This window comes from Hipposideros armiger, unplaced genomic scaffold, assembly GCF_001890085.2.
Source record: "Hipposideros armiger isolate ML-2016 unplaced genomic scaffold, ASM189008v1 scaffold_1102, whole genome shotgun sequence".
Taxonomy (NCBI): domain Eukaryota; kingdom Metazoa; phylum Chordata; class Mammalia; order Chiroptera; family Hipposideridae; genus Hipposideros; species Hipposideros armiger.
Window position 1 is genome coordinate 550,554 of NW_017732452.1, and position 19,055 is coordinate 569,608.

Genomic DNA, 19,055 nt, shown 5'->3' on the forward strand with positions numbered 1-19,055 from the left:
GTTTTATTAAAAATGTAAAATTTTGCAAAAATGCAGCAGAAACTTTTGCAAAATTAAACTCTACATATATTTGGGGGTTTAAGAGAATATTTGCTTAATGTATTCCAATAAACAAGCCTTTTATCAGTTAACTTTTAAAAAAGAATTTCCAGTTGATACACACAAGAGATATCCTCACCCTAATTTCTAAATTTTATTATATTGTAGTAGGAACACTTAACATGAGACATGTTTTCTTAACAAATTTTTAAGTACTCAGTACAGTATTGTTGACTACAGGCACAGCAGAACTCTAGAATTATTCATCTTGCTTAATTGAAACTTTATGCCTATTGTTTAGTAACTCCCCATTTCCCCATTCCCTCCAACCCCCAGCAAGCACCTTTCCGCTGTTTGGTTCTATTAGTTTGATTATTTTAGATAACTCTTGCAAGTGGAACCATGCAGTATCTGTCCTTCCTTGATTGGTTTATTTCACTTAGCATAAACAAAAGACAAGTGGTGAGGCTGTGGAGAAATTGGAACCCTTACACACTATTGGTGGGAATGCAAAATGGTGCAGCTGCTATGGAACACAGTGTGGACATCTGAGGAAACTTCTGAATATTTATCCAAAAGAATTGAAATTGGGATCTTGAAGAGACATTAGCACTTACCCTATTCTTAAGCATCATGCATGCCCAGAACGTCATGACAGCCTTGTTTCTGAGCCTCACTGCAAGCGTGACCCACACCACTAGATGGAATACAGGATGGGGTGAGGACCAGAGATGTCTATTGTACCCATCACTTGGTCCTAAAACAATAGTCTTTTAAATTTATTTGTCTTTGTTAAGAAGACTATGTCAAAATGCCACATCAGATGGATCACATCAAAATGTTCTCAGTTTCAAAACTTATTTGCCACCAGGAGATTTATTAGCTTATGTTCTCTCCTTCTTGGGTGACTGAGCCATCATAGTCATTAGGACATACAACAAAACAGCTCATCAGAATAGAAAGGGAAGGGACCTGAGGAATCTGGATAATTTAAGCCAATAAAATTTCTCATTAATAGCAGCTTAAGTTTGTGTTATACCTACCAGTAGGTGATTTTGTTTCCTCTTATCTTTGAGAGGACACATGGACTGCCTTTTTGTATGACCAGCCTTAGATCATTTTTAGGCTCTACATTCAGAAACAAAGTATGTTTAATTATGTTTATGTACTTACTCTACTTCAATTACCCTTTTAATTACAAGAAAATGGAGAACAACATCATTATTTTTGAGTGTTTATTTAGTCCTTGAAGGAATGAACTTGAAATTGGATTCTAACAGAAGTCTGCCTTAAGCCAGCAGTTTAAAAATCTCCTTCCTTTTCTCCCTCTTTATTTTTTATCAAAACTAAACATGTCTAAAAGCTAAGGCTCATCTTTGATTACAAATTAGAACTTAGTGATTATTTTTAGTCATAACGTGACTTTATGAGATTAATTATACGGAGCCAAGCCTGATACCTTGAACATAGGCTGAATTTAACAGAACACATGAGAAAAGCTGAAATGGAAAACCCTTCTCCATGAAGAGTGTAGTCTGGTGTTTTGGTAATGATGAGCCAAGACAGTGTCTGGAAAAGCTAGCCCATTCTGATATTCTTCATTTTACAGCTTCTTAAATGAATTATTCTTATACAATCAGTCCTTGTTATTCATGTATTCTGTATTTGTGAATTCACCTACTGGCTACAATTTATTTTGTGGTCATTCTTAAATATATACAGAGTTGGGAAAAATTTGAGTCACCCAATGACCACTCTCAATTTTTAATTATTTTTTCATAAATACATTATGGCACATTTATAAGATTAAATATGATGGCACCCTTAAAATAATGTAGAAGAGTATTTAATACATGGGGAAAATATGCCCAACATTTAAGTGAAAAATCAGATTATAAAAAGTATATAATGATTGATGATATTGACTTTTAAGAGTCAATAAATAAAACAGACTAGGAATAAATCCTCCCAAATGTTAACAGTGGTTGCATCCTGGTATGGAATTATTAATTTTAAAAAATTTCTTGCTTGTACAATTCTATATTATACAAATTTTCTATAGTTTATATGAGTTACTTTTACTGTTAAGTCACTTTTTAAAAAATTATCTGTATTCTTTCTCCTAAATATATTTTATTTAAAAAGGAGTATATGTGAGTTACTTAAATTCAAAAAAGATGCCTTAGGTTAAATATAAGACTAAGGCTCAACTTATAAATTACATAAATAGATGTTGGAGCAAATCAAGACCTTCTTGTCTTCTCACTCTAAATTTCTCCTAGAGGATGATATATACAAAGGACTTCATTTGCAAACTGAATAGATAACTAACAAATTATATCTTACAACCTATATTCTTCCTCTGATTTTCAGACCTATATGTATCTAGCTGTGTACCGAACATCTCTTGGAAATCACAAAACAACTCAAACAATATCATCTAAAGTCAAATTCATTATTCCACATCCCTGCCCCCACAACCAAAGTGAATGTCTTCCCATCTTCTCTTACCCACAGCTACCATCACAAAGTTCTGCTCAGTTTACCCCTTTATTCAATTCACTATGCTGCTCTGAATTGTATGCATTTCCTGCCTGCCAATCTATATATAATAATCTCCTTTCACCATAAATATTGCGTGGGACATACTTAAACTAAAAATTTACTATTGTTTGTCTGAAATTCCAATTTAATTGAGCATCCTATATTTTTACTGCCACCTCTGGCAACCATACTATTAGCTATAATAATTTTAATTCAAACAACAGAATATTTAGGTTGGTTCTTAATAACTGAGCTAAATTTTTTCTTTTGTGTTCATCAATTAGCTGATATGACTCCGATAACACTGACAATATACACCTAATGGATCCCAAATGATTTATCCATTTTCCAGATGAAGACATATTTTTAAGATGTATTAACTGGTTTTACAACTCTTGCAAACTTTTAAGTACATTGGTAATTTCAACCCCGCTGAGCCAACATCCTAGCACATTGGGATCCCATGAGCTTCCATATCATCTTAATCCAATCAGTAAAAAGAGTCAGATTTAAGCCCCAAACCTTGTTTGAATTTTACCCCAATAAGCAAATCTAGGTAATCCAATCCCTTTGAATGGTGCTACACTAATTGGAAATGACATTTTTTCCAAAATTTTGCTCAGGCATTTCCTGTCACAAGGGACTCTGGCTGTGTAACAAGGACAGGATGGGAACAGCTGCCTTAAGGGAATTCTTTTTTAGACAACCATAAAGAGAGATGTCTCCCTGGTGGTTTGGCCACCTGCCACACGGACCCTGTGGAAATGTGCTGTTAATAGTGATCTCGTTTTTTTCCTTGCGGTTATTAAATGATTTGTACAAAATATTTAATTTGTCCTCCCTTATGAAAGTTATATGTGCTCACCCACTGGAAATATAAACCATTTGTTACAATAGGTAGAGAAATTAATGGTGAATGGCACAGTTTTAAAAATTATCATTCTTCAGTTTTATAGTTTCACAACTAATAATTCTGCTTTTATGTATACAGTAATAAGTTGTGAAACTATAAAACTGAACAAAGTGCTTTCTGTTCCCTTCGGAAAATTAGGTATTGGGCATGGTCATTTTAATTCACTTAAAACAGGTGATATAAATAACTTCTGGAAATTTCAAAATTGATAAAAATTCTGAGGACTGTGTTATGTAACATACCAATAGCCCTGATGCATCTCTACTGAGTTCCTACAGAACTAAAAACACATTGAAGATGTGCCATTTCTGTCATGCAGGGGGGGGGGGCGTTTAATCCACTTTGTTAAGTGATCCCAGGGCACCTTTCTTGAGGGTCCTTTCATCCCTCCCACATCATTTAGGAAGTAGAGTGATGAAGAACATCCTTAAGGTGCCCCTTTCATTAGAATTAACCTATAAACAGCATTTCACAAAAAGTCCCACTTCCTTTATAACTTGGCTAGGCAGGTGGGTAGATATTTGAAGGCATCACTTTGTCCAAAATGTTCCTCATCTTCATCTGAATCTAAGCATTGGAGATCACTTGCAATGTGAGACTATATTTCTTCTCAGTCTAGTAATACCATTTTCACATAAATTCATGTTAAGACACGAGAGCAGTTACAAATCACGGACCCTTTCGATTCAGCTCTTCTACTGCTGTAGTCTACTTGATGTCCTTTAAAGCCAGTCATAAATGGCATGCATCACATTGTAGCAGAAAGCCTGAGTCATGTAGTTGAACCTGGAAATAGAAGTGTGAGCTGTGAGAGGTAGACATGAGGTTTCAATGCTATTAGGATGGTATTGTAGCCAGAAGTCCAGGAGAGCTCGAATCCTCTCCTGCATTCCTCCTGCCTTCTCAGGGAGTTACAACCAAGGAAGCTAGGTGAAAGGACCAGAACCAAATAGGAAACAAGCGGCCGCTTTGTTGTTAGCATGGGAGGCACCCAAATGCTCTCTAGGGCAGCTCTTTCTGATAAAGTACAGATTGGAGAATGAAGTTTGGGCCCAGATGCCTAAGAGAGCCCTGCCACCCCCTGCTTTTTCCTCTAGTCTGATTCTGAGATGTATGTTTGGCCTAAGAAGGTGGAATATAAAACGAGGGGACCAGCTACATCTGCTCCAAAGCAGATGACCCCTTCCTGAGTTCTTGTGACACGGATGCAGAAAGAGAAGGAGGTGGGTCTCATGTCTCTTTCAGAGACACCATCAGTACCTAATAAACATTAGCCTGTACAGTTCCTGGGTGCTGACCAATTACGTGAGCGGTAGGCCCACCTTCCTTGGGGGGTAGTCGGGCAATAAGTAAGCAGGTGTGCGAGGTTAACACATGAGAGGAAAAGCCAGACATTTCTAGTCTCAGAATGTCACATTTACTTTCCATCTTCAAATTTGGTGGGGTTTTTTGTTTTTGTTTTTGTTTTTAATTATAAGTAATGCCATCCTATTATGATTATATGGTTTTCAGAGGTATCCCGGCAGGATGCAGTTGAAGCTGGAGGCTCTGTAGTAAGGCTGGTTTTACTTCTTGAAGTATCAGCTTGTATCAACAGGTGTTAACTGAGGTTTCTTCTTCAGTGGTTAAAGGAAGGGCTGTCTGCTAAAGGTATTTACTATATACCACAGCAGTATGGTTGAAAAAAAACAGTGATGAAGTAATAAACCAAATTTCCTAAAAGGTTTTGTGTCCTTTGTGACTAAAAATGGCAGAGTCCATTGTCATCCCCTTCCTTGTTTGAGGACATAAAGACTACTTTGCATGGCGCAGCTGTCACTGAACCAAGGAATGCTTCCTCTTCAAGTCCATAGGCCCATTTCTGGAAGTTATGTCAGTCACCGTATAGATTTTACCAGCAGTATCATCAAATTTCTGCTTTAAGGACTGAACCCTCTTTTGTAAATCATTTCAACCTAAGAAATGTATTGTCTTTTGCTTCTTTATACCTGTCAATATTTTTCTTGTCCAGTGGGTAGCATGTTGTCATCAAAGTTGATGGCCATAGAGAGATGTAGAAAAAGACATTATTGTGGAAATTCACCGGCTTCAATTTTCACAGGATTGATTTGATCTTTGATGGTCTTATTATATAGCAGACATGACTTGTAACCAGGGTGTGCCATTAAAATTTTTTTTTTGTAAAAACATGGTTGGTTCTAGACATTAAATTTTATATCCTAAATTCCTTTTACAGGAATTCTTACACTGCAATTTTAAATAGACTGTTTCCAATTACAAAAGCATATGGAAACTATATATGATAGATACATGGATAGTTATAACTTTAAAAATATAAATTTTTATGGCTGCTATTTTTTCCAAAATGGAAGAAAAAACTCAAGGCAAAATTAGATATTTTTGAAATGTATCTTCCTTAATAATGAACAAATTTTCAATGGATTTGGAATTATTTCTCCAAAACCTCCTAAAATAAGTAGATTATGTATTAGGTGAGTTAAGCTCTATTTATATTTATTTCAGTCATTTCCAGTGCAGTATGCACATTCACATCAGAGCACTTGACTTTTGCATGTGTGATCTTCACTCCACTAAATGCAATGAAATTTAGAGCTACAAATTCATTTTAGATAACCTCCCTTAACCTAAAATCTGCTTTCTGAAAGCCTGCCACATTTTTATTATATTATCATAAAAATATTATGGCATAATATTGTGAATGTTGGCCAACCACTCAGGTGGCCTATGATTATAAAAGGATATGGGGGTGGGGGGACTCAATCTATATTTTTAATATTATGAAAATATTTAAATATTTTAAAGTCAGATACCACATCAAATAATTTTTCTTTACTTAATTCTTACCTAGTTTCCAAATCTAAAAAATCAAGGCATCCATTAAAAATGATAAATATAGGTAAAAATATCAGTCTTAATGCTCACGTTGTTTTATTTCTTAACAAAAAGCACATTCTTGCTTGCTTTTTAATAAAAGCCATACATTGAATGAGCTTTAATGAACACTATAATGTGGTAGGATTAAAACCATATCATTTTTCCATTTGGACTTTGTTTCTTATTCATTTGTTCTAATAATTCTGCTCACATGTCTTTCCACTTTTTTCCCTCTTGTGGTAACTTGGTCTAATGTCGTCTTCATTTTTCACAGTGTTGCTGAAAGGTTTATTTCTTTTTGCCAGTCACTGATATACAGCTTATTTAATGCTAATTGTAATTCTACTGACATTTTAGCGGCCCCCTTCCCCCATTCATCATGAGACACTACACAATATCTGGAGCGCCTATGTTTGAAAGAGATGTTACCATCCATAAAGTATGTTTATTGCTTTGCACATGTATAAACTTCGAGGAACCGGGGCTAATATGTCATCTTCTTTTATTACATTAAACACTTTCTTAAATATATGTAGATCTCTATGTTTCCAAATCCTTATTTTTAATTTCCAAAATCACAATTACGTTTATGAATATCTTTATTCTTCAAAATATTTTCTGCTTTTTGAAAAGTTGGGATTATTGAAGTATAATTTACATAGAGTAATATTTCCAATTTCCAGTGTATAGTTCTGAGTTTCACAGTTCACATACAGTCATGTAACCATCACCATTATCAAAATATACAATAGTTCCAACACCCCCCCAAAATTCCCCCAATCCTGGTGGCAACTCACCCCTACCCCCAGCTTCTGGCAATCTTTGATCTGTTTGCTATCCCTATTATGTCATGTAAATGAAATCATTATAGAGTGTGGCCTTTTGCACTTAGGAACATACATTTCAAATTCACCCACATTGTTTCATAAATGAGTAGTTTCCTTTTTATTGCCTAGCAGTAGTTCATTGTATGGATGCACATCGATTTGATCATTCACGGTTACAGGCTACTTGAGCGGTTCCCAGTTTGTGGCTTTTATTTTAGAAAGCTGCTATAAGCGTTTGCATCCCAGTTTTGTATGACTATATATTTGTATTTATCTTGGATAAATAGCTAGAAGTAGATGAGTGAATATTATAGTAAGTTTAGGTTTAATTTTATGGAACACTGTTATTTTGTCTTCTCAAGTGGCTGTGGCATTTTCCATTCCAGCCAGTAATGTATGAGAGTTCTAGTTCTTCAACATTCTTACCCATACTAGGTATTGTCAGTATTTTTTTTAATTTAGACATTCTGAAGAGTGTGTAGATGTACCTAAGTATGGTTTTAATTTTAATTTTTCTAGTGACTAATGATGTTGAGTATCTTTTCATATTTGTCATCCATATATCTTTTTTGCTCCCATATTTATTCAAATAAACACTTCACCCCATTTTTAATTGCACTGTTTTCTTATTATTGACTTTAGAGAGTTCTTCATATATGCTGGATATGAGGCCTTTAACAGATATGTGTTTTGCAAACATTTTCTCCCAGTCAACTTGTCTTTTCCTTTTCTTACCAGTGTTTTTCAAAGAGTTAGTTTCTGCCCCTCCTTTTTTTAAACTACAGTGTTAGTCTATTCTCTTTCAGTTTCTAAGCCCTCATATTAACAAATTTGAACTAATTTCTAATGAACAAATTACAGTATATCTTTTAGAATTTGATGGGGCTAGGAGAAAACAGACTGTAAAGATAGCATAGTTCTGTGTAACATTTAATGAGGAAGTCTCTTGGTTGACAATAGCGAACAAATAGGACCATTTATCTTTGTTACAAGTGGAGAGGAAGGCAGCTGCTTGTGGGGATTCAGGAGCTCCATGAGATCAGAGCTAATATCCGTCCACGGCCTTGGCCTTTCTCTTGTAGTTAAAGGTTGCTACTCCAGCTGATTATGTCAACACTCAGGACAAGAAATAGAGGGAGGAAAAGAACACAGCTTGTGCCAAGAGAGCAACACTTTCCCAGAAGCCTCTCAGCTACTTCCAGCTGAATTCTCATGGGACAGAACAGGGTCATATGGCCAGGCAGTGCTGGGAGGAGCAGGCTGGCTTCGGTGAGCCTACCTAGTGTCTGCCTCACACAGCGATTTTCAAGTAACATCAAAGTATGAAAGGTGATACAACTATAAGAGCAGAAGACATAACAATCAAAATCTAGTTTTGAACTAAAGGATTTTTCTCGTTCGCTGGCCAAGCAGCTAAATTCTGAAGGCATCATTCCAATTGCATCTTTGGCATGCATGTAAATGTAATAACAGATATATAGTAGCCATTATAATAAAAATAATATTAGAATAAGAATATTAGACTAAGAATAATGGGTTATGGCTTAGGAGGCCACATACTTTATCTTCTTTGACTGCCTCTTGAAGATAGGGTCTTACATAGTAGAAAAGTAAGATTGCATAGATAGTAGGACGCTTAAAGTCACATAGAAAAGGGATCCGTAGAAAAGTCACATAGAAAAGTTTCTTGTCCTGGATCAAGTAACTCATGATATATATTTGTCATCCCTTACCTACCTTTCTGTACCAATCAGGGTTTTCAAGATCAAGAACAATGACTCAGTGTAAAGTTTATATTGTGATATTTTCTATATAGCCTGTATATGCATGTAGAAATCAAAGCTCAAAAACAAAAATCCTCTTTCACTAGAATTTTAGCTTTTGTCTTAAACTTTATCAAAATGGGAATTCTCCTGTAAATTTGGTAAATAAATCGAAGTTCAAGTAAAGCTTTTACTTCATTTGTATTTGTTATTGTCTTAGTGACAAATTGTCCACCCAGAAAAAGTAGTCTATTTGCTTTTGAATTTAAAGGAAGTAAAATCTGAACAATTCATTAAAACACTTTGAAAACAGCCCTTCTATAATGAACATTAATGTTAATTAAAAGTTTTAGAAGTCGCCATTAATTTTTTTTCTTTCATATGTTGGCACAGGTGCCTAACACCCTAACTAAAATGTTGGCGAGAAAAATGAATAAATGAAACTTCTGAACCAACTCACCAAAACTTACTGAGTTGATCTACATTTGTACATTTTCAATAGCTTGAAATACATTTTAAATATGCAAAATGCTATTGAATCTGTGAGAATTATTCAAGGTTAGGAAACTACTGACACTAAAATGTAAGGTAAAAAACTCTGTACAACAGTTTCTATTAATTATTTGACCTTCACTAGGAAGTACACCCATCTTAATGAGTAGAACATGCTTAGAAATGCTGTAGCTAAAGTTTGCCAGAAATGCGGGGACCCAAACGATTCTGGAGTCTATAAGCCTCTCTGTCCCTTGCTGAAGCTTATACAACCATTTTCAGGTTTTCCTTTAAGAACTGTCTCAGGGTGTCTGGTAAGATACTTTAGCTTTCTGTAACAAATTTCCTCAAAATTTTACAAATACTTTTACAATTGTCCTTAAAAAGTAAGCTAGGCAAAAATACGAGTGCATCATGTCCCTTAGGAAACGTGAGGCTAAGACGTTTTCATAAGGTGACACAGCTAATAGAATCAATATCTCCACGCTTTGACTTGACTATGTAGCCAAACCATGTCCCCTTCAGCCCACTTTTGAAAATCAATTATCCAGAATGTATTATTTTATTGGAAAAAAAAAGAGACTGGCAATAATATTGGATTTATTTCACCTAATCCTAGTATGTTATAATCATAATGGAAGATTCAAATACTATTTCACTTTCATTTGGAGTGATGAATTTGTCATTTTCAGAATTGTTGTATTGTACACTTACCCCACCATTTGTATAATGGTAGGTGTCATATAAAAGCTAAATACCTTTATTCAAAATATAAATAAAAACTTGTGACATCTACAAGGTTTTTTCCACACACTGCTGCCAAAATAGTAGAGGTTGGATGCTGTCTTATAAGAAAGCCTGATGTGGTTGAAAGAGGAGAGATATTGGAGGCAGTTGGGTGTGAATCTCTGCATTAAATCTGCCACTAACTAGCTGTGTGACCATAGGCATGTCAACATCTCCGTGGCTATCGTTTTGTATGTAGAATGCCTGAATCATAAGTTGTGAGAATGGAATGAGCTCATAGATTTATAATGCTTAGCATTACACTTGGCCTAGAGTAAGTCCTCATCAAATGCACACCAGAAGCATGGTAATTTACTCCAAAACTTATTTTTTAACATTTCTAAGAACTTCTACTCAGTGCTATAAAGTGTGCCTTCATGGCTTACTAATTATTACATATAAGAAGAAAAGATATAGCTTGATTTCTTAGTTTAGAGTTTCTCAATCTCAATACTATTGACATTTTGGCAGGTAATTCTTCTGCTGTGGGGGGCTACCCTGAGCACTGCAGGATGTTTAGCAGAATCTGGGCCTCTACGTACTAGATGCTGGTAGCACTCTCCTTCTCCCCATTTGTGACAACCCAATATGCTTCCAGGCATTGCCAAATGTCTCCTGGAGTGGGGTGTGGGGGTTGCACTCAGCTGAGAACTACAGCCTTTGATCAATTCTTTGTAAAAAGTGTTCATGAACTTCTAGTCCTAGGAGATTCTTCCCAAAAGATCTGTGGTCAAGTCAGTTAGCAAACAAATAATAATAATAATAATAGTACCAGTTGTATTATATTATTGTAAGGCTCAAACTTAGGTCCATTAGTCAGGAAAACCTGTATGCTTTCTACAACATCATTCTGGGTCCAGAATTTACCCCTATTCTTACTATTTCATCTAAATGTGAACGTGAACCCATAGTTGATATGTTGCTCTGTGTTACTAGTTTTAAGAATCTCTTACTTGTCTTTGCTTCTGAATACTATGTTATCTACATACTTATGAATTATGAATGTGTGTCATGAACAGTAACATCCCTTTCAACATGCACGAAAAAGATATTGTTATCTCAGCTTTCTGGAATATTAATTTAGAAAACTATTTTTAAAGTGTTACCTAGATTCAGGAAGTAACTATGTATATTCTTTTATCACGTAGTTGACACATAGAGCTATAAATAATGGTAAAAATTTTTACCGACAAAGTAGGTTTTTTTTTTAAATAAAATATATGTATAATAAAAATAAATATGAGAGTTTCTATATTTGATAAACATGGAAAGCCAAATTAAAAACTTCTGACTAAACGTGATTGTCTTCTCTGACCCAACTGCCCCCCAACAAAACAAAATAGGAAGGAATTTTGGCACAAATCATCAGGATAATTGATTCAGACCTATTTCACTTTGTGATAGGAAACTTTTGTATTACAATGAAAATTTATTGTCCTATCTGCAATGAAAGAATTAATATTCTTAATGCCCTTACACATTGTCTTTTTTTTATGTGAACATTTTAGGTATATCAATATATGCATGAAACGATAACTGTTAATGGCTGTCCCGAATTCCGTGCCAGGGCCACAGCAAAGGTAAGGCTTGAGTAACTTTAAAAATATACTTAACCCCAGTGATCTAGTAATTGATTGTGCGCGTGTGTGTTTCAGGTATTCTCGTGTGTACACTGTAAGAGAATTTAGACATCAGTGGCAGCCCAGAGTCTAGAACCAGTACTACTTCTCAGGTAAAAATCCTAATGGAAAATTGAACGTTTCTGCTGCTTCTGTAGCTTAAGAAAGGAGAATGATTTCATTAAACTCACTAAATGTCCATTTAGCACAAGCAAATCTACTGATTCATTTGTATGAAATACTACTTGGTTTTCTGACACATTCCTCTGATCAAAAAGAACCCATTCCCTATAGAGTGCATGAAGATTTACTTGCACAAGTCTCAAGATTTGACATTAAGCGAACTCACCTGACACCCATTGATGTAGGATTCTTCCGTGTACTCAGCTGAGCAGTGGGTAGCTGCTGAAAGAATGTGACGTTAACCTAAAGGAAAGGCCTGTCCCTTTTGTGGTGGTGACCATATTTGCGTTTTAAAAACTGAAATCCAGCGGTTGCAGAGACCTGCTAATGGAAATGTTAGAGCAACAGGAACATGAAATTATCTGGAAAATAGATAATTAGGAAATAATAATTTTATGTCATAATAAATTTTAGTTTAAAACCACCAGTGCCGTTCTTATTTTACAAATATAGAAATGTTATACATACACACTTGCTTTTTAAAAGCTTTTCTCTGTTCAATAATGTATAAGAAATAAGATCTGGTAAAAAATAATCAGAATTTTCCATTTAGTTCTTTTGTGTTGCATCACCCCTTGTTTGGTTTCTCTCTTGATTTTTTAGTTTTCTTCCTATAACTGAACACTGTGGATTTGTAAGGTTTTTTTCACCCAAACAAAACGAGGGTATTATTATCATTACATCATGCTTTGCTTGTACTGAAGTGGAACACACACAGAAAAAATGATCCCTACATGGTTTAATTAAGGGGAAAGTGAATTTTATGTAGTGTTTTACCATTCTCATTTCTTATTCATGTAGAACAGCAGGATAGCAGCATAATGTTGCAATAGCACAATATTTTCTGGTTGTTTCTGGGCTGTCTGCATTGCGTCCATGTCAGCCATTAAAATCTATGCATGATGACAAGGTTTGCATGAGCAAATGCATGTAGCTAAAAACAAGCCATTGTTTCCATATCATTCACTATCTTTCACTAAATGCAGACAGTAGCATAATGCTAAATTGATGTGATAACGCTGTGTGTGGAAAAGAATGTACTGCAGTTGGGAATTGATATTTTTACAGTGTTGAGTAAATCATTTTATAGCAGGCATCTAATCAGCTGTGGTTAAGAAAGTTTAATTAAGGTGGAAAAGAAGCAGGCAGAGAATCTTGTCTTGGTAGAAACTACTTAAATGATATCATTTTATTTCCATGAGGGGTGGGAACTAATGGTAAGTTGATTTTTTGGGGTTTTTTACTTATTTTTTAAAATTAATATATGAATTTTGAAATAAAATTATGTCCATATTGAATGATATTTTGTACTTCTAGGTATAAAACTGTAGACTGCTCATTTTGCCTCCATTGCTATAGTAGTTGAGATATTAATGTTAAGTGTAGGGGGGGGTAAACCTGTGCCAGATAAGAAAACCTCTCATGCTACTATGAAATATTGATGTGAAAAATAATAATCTGTTTGAACCTGTTATTTTATTGTAGCTTCCATTTTCTTTTAGGCATCTTCAAAAGAAAAGGCAACTAAATTTGCTAAGTCAGTGGTCTGGCAATAGCAAAATATAGTATAGATGTACTCACCAGTATCTATACCTTTAAATACTCCTCAGTGTATTGAATAAATATTGATGGACATTTATGTGCAAACACCAGGTTAGACTGTGTGTTACAAATAAGTAGGAGCCACAATCTCTACTCATAATCAACATATATACATAATAATTATAGCATCTGTACGATATGTAGGTAGTTTATAGACCAAACCTATTTGAAGCCCAAGAATTGGAGGAATTCCATCTAACCGAGGTAATTGGGAAAGATTTTTATGAGAACGGGAGTTTTTATCATAATGGATAAGGTCCAGAAAGCTGGAAATAGCTGCGCTGGGCTTTACCAAGGAAAAGAATCGTAAATGACTAAATGAAGAAACCCTCCTTTGTGTGTTCTTTCTTTCACAGGAGAATGCTATAAAAATATGAGGAGTTGCCTGATCCACCCACTGCAAAGCATATGATTTGCCTTCTTTTCCTCATTTTATTACCAAATGACCATCTTTTCTTTCAGGCAACAGTTGCAGCTTTTGCAGCTAGTGAAGGCCACTCCCACCCTCGGGTAGTCGAACTGCCAAAGACTGATGAAGGCCTTGGTTTTAACGTGATGGGAGGAAAGGAGCAAAATTCCCCCATTTATATCTCTCGCATCATTCCTGGAGGGGTGGCTGAAAGACACGGAGGCCTCAAAAGAGGAGACCAGCTGCTATCAGTGAACGGAGTGGTATGTTCATAAAATAACCCGAGGTTTTCACCCTAAGCACATTCTTTTCTCTGCTGTTACTGAAGTCAACGTTGAAATTCTAGGACAAATCTTAATTAGGTGTCCAAACAGCTTCCTAAGCATTATGAATATTAAACCTAAAAGCAGTAATTTTATAGTTTTTATGGCTCATTTCATCTTGTTCAGGTATGATAAGTATGAACTAGTTGGAAAATCATTCCAACTGGTAAAATTTACCCCATATAATACTCTAATTGAATTAATGTTAGAAGAACATAATAATTTCAAGGCACTTTTTATTCAGTTACTATAAGCGAATACACACATTTTAAAAATAAAGATAAAGCTTCTCACCCTATTTTTTTTCATTTTAATTAAAGAGGAAGGATAATTTTAATATATATAATAACACATATGGAAAAGGCTAATGCACAGATAATTCTTTAAGCCAGGTGTAGAGTTATTGTATAATAAAAATATGTCAGCCTCCCCCACAAAACTGTTTAATATATATATATGTATATATATATATATACATACATATATATGTATATATATATACATATATATATATTTGTTTTCGCATGAAATTAAAGTAAATTAAAATATATAACATTTTAAAGTAAAAGTAGGAACATACATTTTTTTCATAAACTCATATTCTTTCTATATCATTACTTCTACTTGTAATAACGAGTTGCTAAAGAAATAGCTTTGTATAAAAAATAAATAACCTAAAAGCATATATTTCAGATGTATAAATAGGAACATATCAATGATTACCTTCCTATTAACCTAAAATCTTTTCTCTAAAAACTTAAGATTTTAATAAATAAGCTAGATTTGGGTATTTATGGCCATGTTGATTTCTGCTTAGAATACCTGAAATAAAATACATTTGGAATGTAATATTTTATTGGCATCTAGAAAGTAAATTCTTCTTCTATTTATAGCCTGCATTTTCTTCTTCTTTTTAGTCTGACTAGTAGTTTTAGAGAACCCAAAACTATTCATTCAACTCTGCTGATCTCTGAAGTACATCAAAATCATCAATCCATGAATATTTTATATCACTTCAGCATTCCAATTCTAAAATTACCATTTCATTCACTCTTCTCTATGTAACAAAGCTTGGAGATGAGCTCTTTATTGACCTTTGCATGATTTGACTTTTTCAAAGCATGTTTCAACTGTTAATTTCAGAGTCAAACTTTCTAGTAGATGACTCTAGTCTAGAGCTAGGTCATGTAATTATGTCACAAAATAATCTGTGCCTCATTGTATGAATTTACAATTTTTCTGAATATGTTTGGGTATATCAAAAGAAGGTATAGATTTTAAAACATGAAAAGTACAAAAAGGAACCAAAAATATATTGTAATTACATAAAGCAACAATAAATATATATGAAATCACTTGAATAGGTTGTTGACTTTAAACTACCTGTCAAGGGAGTGAGGGAGTCTTTGTTTAACCCATACATTTGTAGGGAAGACAGCTATAGGCATTTCATAATCATTCATCCTTTCCTTGCAACGACTGTGTGACTATCTGGGAGGCTATGGGTGGCAGTGGGGGTGAGGAGGGGCGGGCGAGGGGTATTGGAGCAATGGATTCAAAAATATCAGACTTTACCACTCGGTATCTATATGATTATGGATTAACATCCCCTAAACTTGAATTTCCTAACCTGGATAATGGGAGTAGTAACTAATCTGAAGTGTGCTGATGAAGATTAAGCTAAGGCATAATGTCTGTTGATAATTCGGTCACACACATCTTTGATAGGTAAGAGTGGTTACTGAAGAGGGTTGAAGAGGGCTAGAAATCCTTCTATGTTATGACTAATGCTAGTTATGTTAAAAGTAGGTCTTAAAGCAACTTCTGCTACACATATAAACATACTTTATCAAACATTTTTTAGCAAAAAGGCATTAATGGACTCATACAACTGCTTCTGAAAGTTTGGCAAAATTCTAGTTCTCTGACCATTCAGATGTTCCAATCATTCCCTTGGAAAGAAGGTTCACTTGAGGCAGATGAAACAACATTCCAAGGCCAGGATGTTGTTACCCTGATATTTAGCATCAGACAACCAGAAATTCTATTTAAACCGACCTTCAGAAATAGGAAAGTTTAGTGATCAAACTTAGGCCAGTAATTCTATGGTACAGGCTGTGAGCGTCATTGTGATTTTTATACCCTGTTCATGTTAATGTGGGGAATGTCTCCAAAAGTCTTTAATATTTTACATAAAGTGGAATATTAATTACTTAAGTTCCATTTATCATGCTTGTTAAGGAGTCACTCCTTTCGCTAATAAGAATCTGTTTCTGTCATATTTTTGCTCATAAACAAAGCATCATTTGTTCATTGAAATAGGTATAACAATTGTTTTTATAGTGGCCAACCTCTAGAGTGTTGCCTTTCTGATATAATGTTTCTGACCACCTTAGACTGGTTTAAGCTTCTAAATTTGGTGTTTAAAATACTGCACATCCATATAATCAAACTGTATATTATAAATCACATCTTTTAAAGTATTTAATAGTAAGTGATATACATTTTAACAGTGCCTAATATTAATCAGAAGTTTATCAAGAGGTAGTTTTCCTTCTGTAAATGAGAAACCGCATGACTCAATGGGTTTCCCATTATCACATGAAGAGTAGTGAGATTTAAGGCAAGGACTCTGGGCCTCTAACACCCAATCGAGAAGTCTTTTTAGTATAAATAATTCCAGTCAGAAGTATTTAATGAAAACAAGTTACTCTATAATGGAAAAGCCAAAAGAGAGAAAAGATTAGCAAATGATCAGGGTGCCTGGTTAGCTCAGGTGGTTAGAGCGCAGGCTCATAACATAAGGTTGCCGGTTCGATTCCCACATGGTCCAAGGATCTGTGCCCTCCACAACTAGATTGAAGACAACTGCTTGATTTGGAGCTGATGGGTTCTGGAAAAGCACACTGTTCCCCAATAAAATTAAAAAAAAAAGATTAGCAAATGATCAAGTTATTTCTATTTACACTTAAAGTACTATTTGGGGTAATTAATATGAAAGATTTTGAGAACATGCCATTCTGAAGTGAGAAGAAATTTTGGAAGAAAGTGATTTGGAAGGCTGAAGTAAACTTTAACTACTTCAGTATTCTAGGGAAAGTTTTCTAATGCCCTACTTAAAAAAGCAAAGAAATTATTTTTATGGATCTTTAAAGATCTGAAAAGACATAGTGTCTTAGACGTCAAAACAGAAGGAAATTCATACCAGTTCAGCTATCATGGGGAGAGATTTTTTTTTTTCGATCCCTGAGCTCCAAGAGAAATCTCCCATGGGATTTTTACAAATGAGACATTGAATCATCTAACACAATTTTATAGAAAATACAGAGGCCTTTTATGTGTGGCTATTTCTTAAGTCAACCCTCAGTAAAAACTTAGAGCTGAATTCTCAATTAAAATTAAACATGAACAGGAGGTCAAAATGTTAAAGATAGAATTTGTAGCTTTCTAATGATCTCCTTTTTACTCTTTTATGCCCAAATATTTCATCAACAATTTTGATAAAGGAGTAAGGGCTCTTTATAAAGGCAACAGCCAATGTGGAGCCAGCAGAGATGGTAAATACATTTATAAAAAATCTCAGTTGCATGGTACAATGGACCCAGTTTAATAAGAATCTACATGAAGTCCTTCTCCTATGCCCAGAAAACTAGTAATCGTGTGCAGAATCAGGAAGGAATGGCGAAACATCGAAACCTGAAGGAAAAGGAAAAAAAAAGGCCTGGGAGATTTCAGTTGATTTCAACGGGAATATGAGGAAAGTTGGTGTTGGGGGTCGGGGGAGAGGGAAACACCCAAAACATGTTAATATGACTACTGTAGGGGCCATTCACACAAATATTGTCCACAGACATGGAAGGGCATTGATCCAGCTCTTGAATGTACTATTCAGCTTACATCCTATTGTGCTCCCCACCCTGGTTCTACCCTTAGGAAGAACAGCAAACTAGTTCATAGACGAGCAGTCTTGCATGCGATGAAGATGTTAAAGAATGACTTGAGTTGTTTAGGGTAGAGAAGAGAACATTTAGGGAATGGTGGCTATCCTCAGCTGCCCTCCATTGTATGAAGCAGCAGATGACAGAGCCAAGACCAGTGGGAAGAAGTCACAAGGAACGCAGATTTCAGCTTATTAGAATAGAGAGTTTTTCAACACTTAGAGCTCTATAAATAGGGGAAGACTGAATCATAAAACTGTTTGTGTCCATTGTTTGAATTTTTAATTGGGAATTAGAAGACCACTCGGCAAGAATATTTCAACATATGTGTACTGTATAGAGCTGCAACTGTTGGCCCCAAGGTCCCTTATAACCCTGTAACTCTGGGATTCTATGTCTTCAGATAGGGTTTTGCTGAGACTCCCATATACTCTCATACACACCCACACATGCACACACCCCACCTTATACAGGTAAGTAGGCTCCACCTAGTTTGTGTACACTACTAATCAGACATTTTTCTTGAACCACCTAGTCTGTGTAAACTACTAATAAGAAATTTTTCTTGAACAGAAAGATTAGAAATCTACTACAAAATAATACTTTCTATTTATTTAATACTTTACAGTTTATGAGCAGCATTCACATGAGATTCTCCCATTTGTCCCTGAAACAGTGTCATGAAAAGGGATGGGACAGAGATTGTTCTCTCTCTCTTTCTC

General features: G+C 34.9%; 1 protein-coding gene across 4 annotated transcripts in view; it reads left to right on the top strand.

The window, feature by feature from the left end:
- The window catches only part of LIN7A (lin-7 cell polarity scaffold A), a 176,550-nt gene that overhangs the window by 118,647 nt on the left and 38,848 nt on the right, over window positions 1–19,055 (top strand). For 2 of the 4 annotated variants that reach the window (XM_019632235.1, XM_019632238.1), the window contains exons 3-4: window positions 11,768–11,839; window positions 14,126–14,335. In XM_019632235.1, coding sequence (XP_019487780.1) covers window positions 11,768–11,839; window positions 14,126–14,335 — 282 coding nt within the window. Of the gene's footprint in view, window positions 1–11,767; window positions 11,840–11,914; window positions 11,992–14,125; window positions 14,336–17,566; window positions 17,966–19,055 lie in introns of those variants that run through there. The other 2 variants (XR_002122722.1, XM_019632236.1) reach the window with 2 other exon arrangements.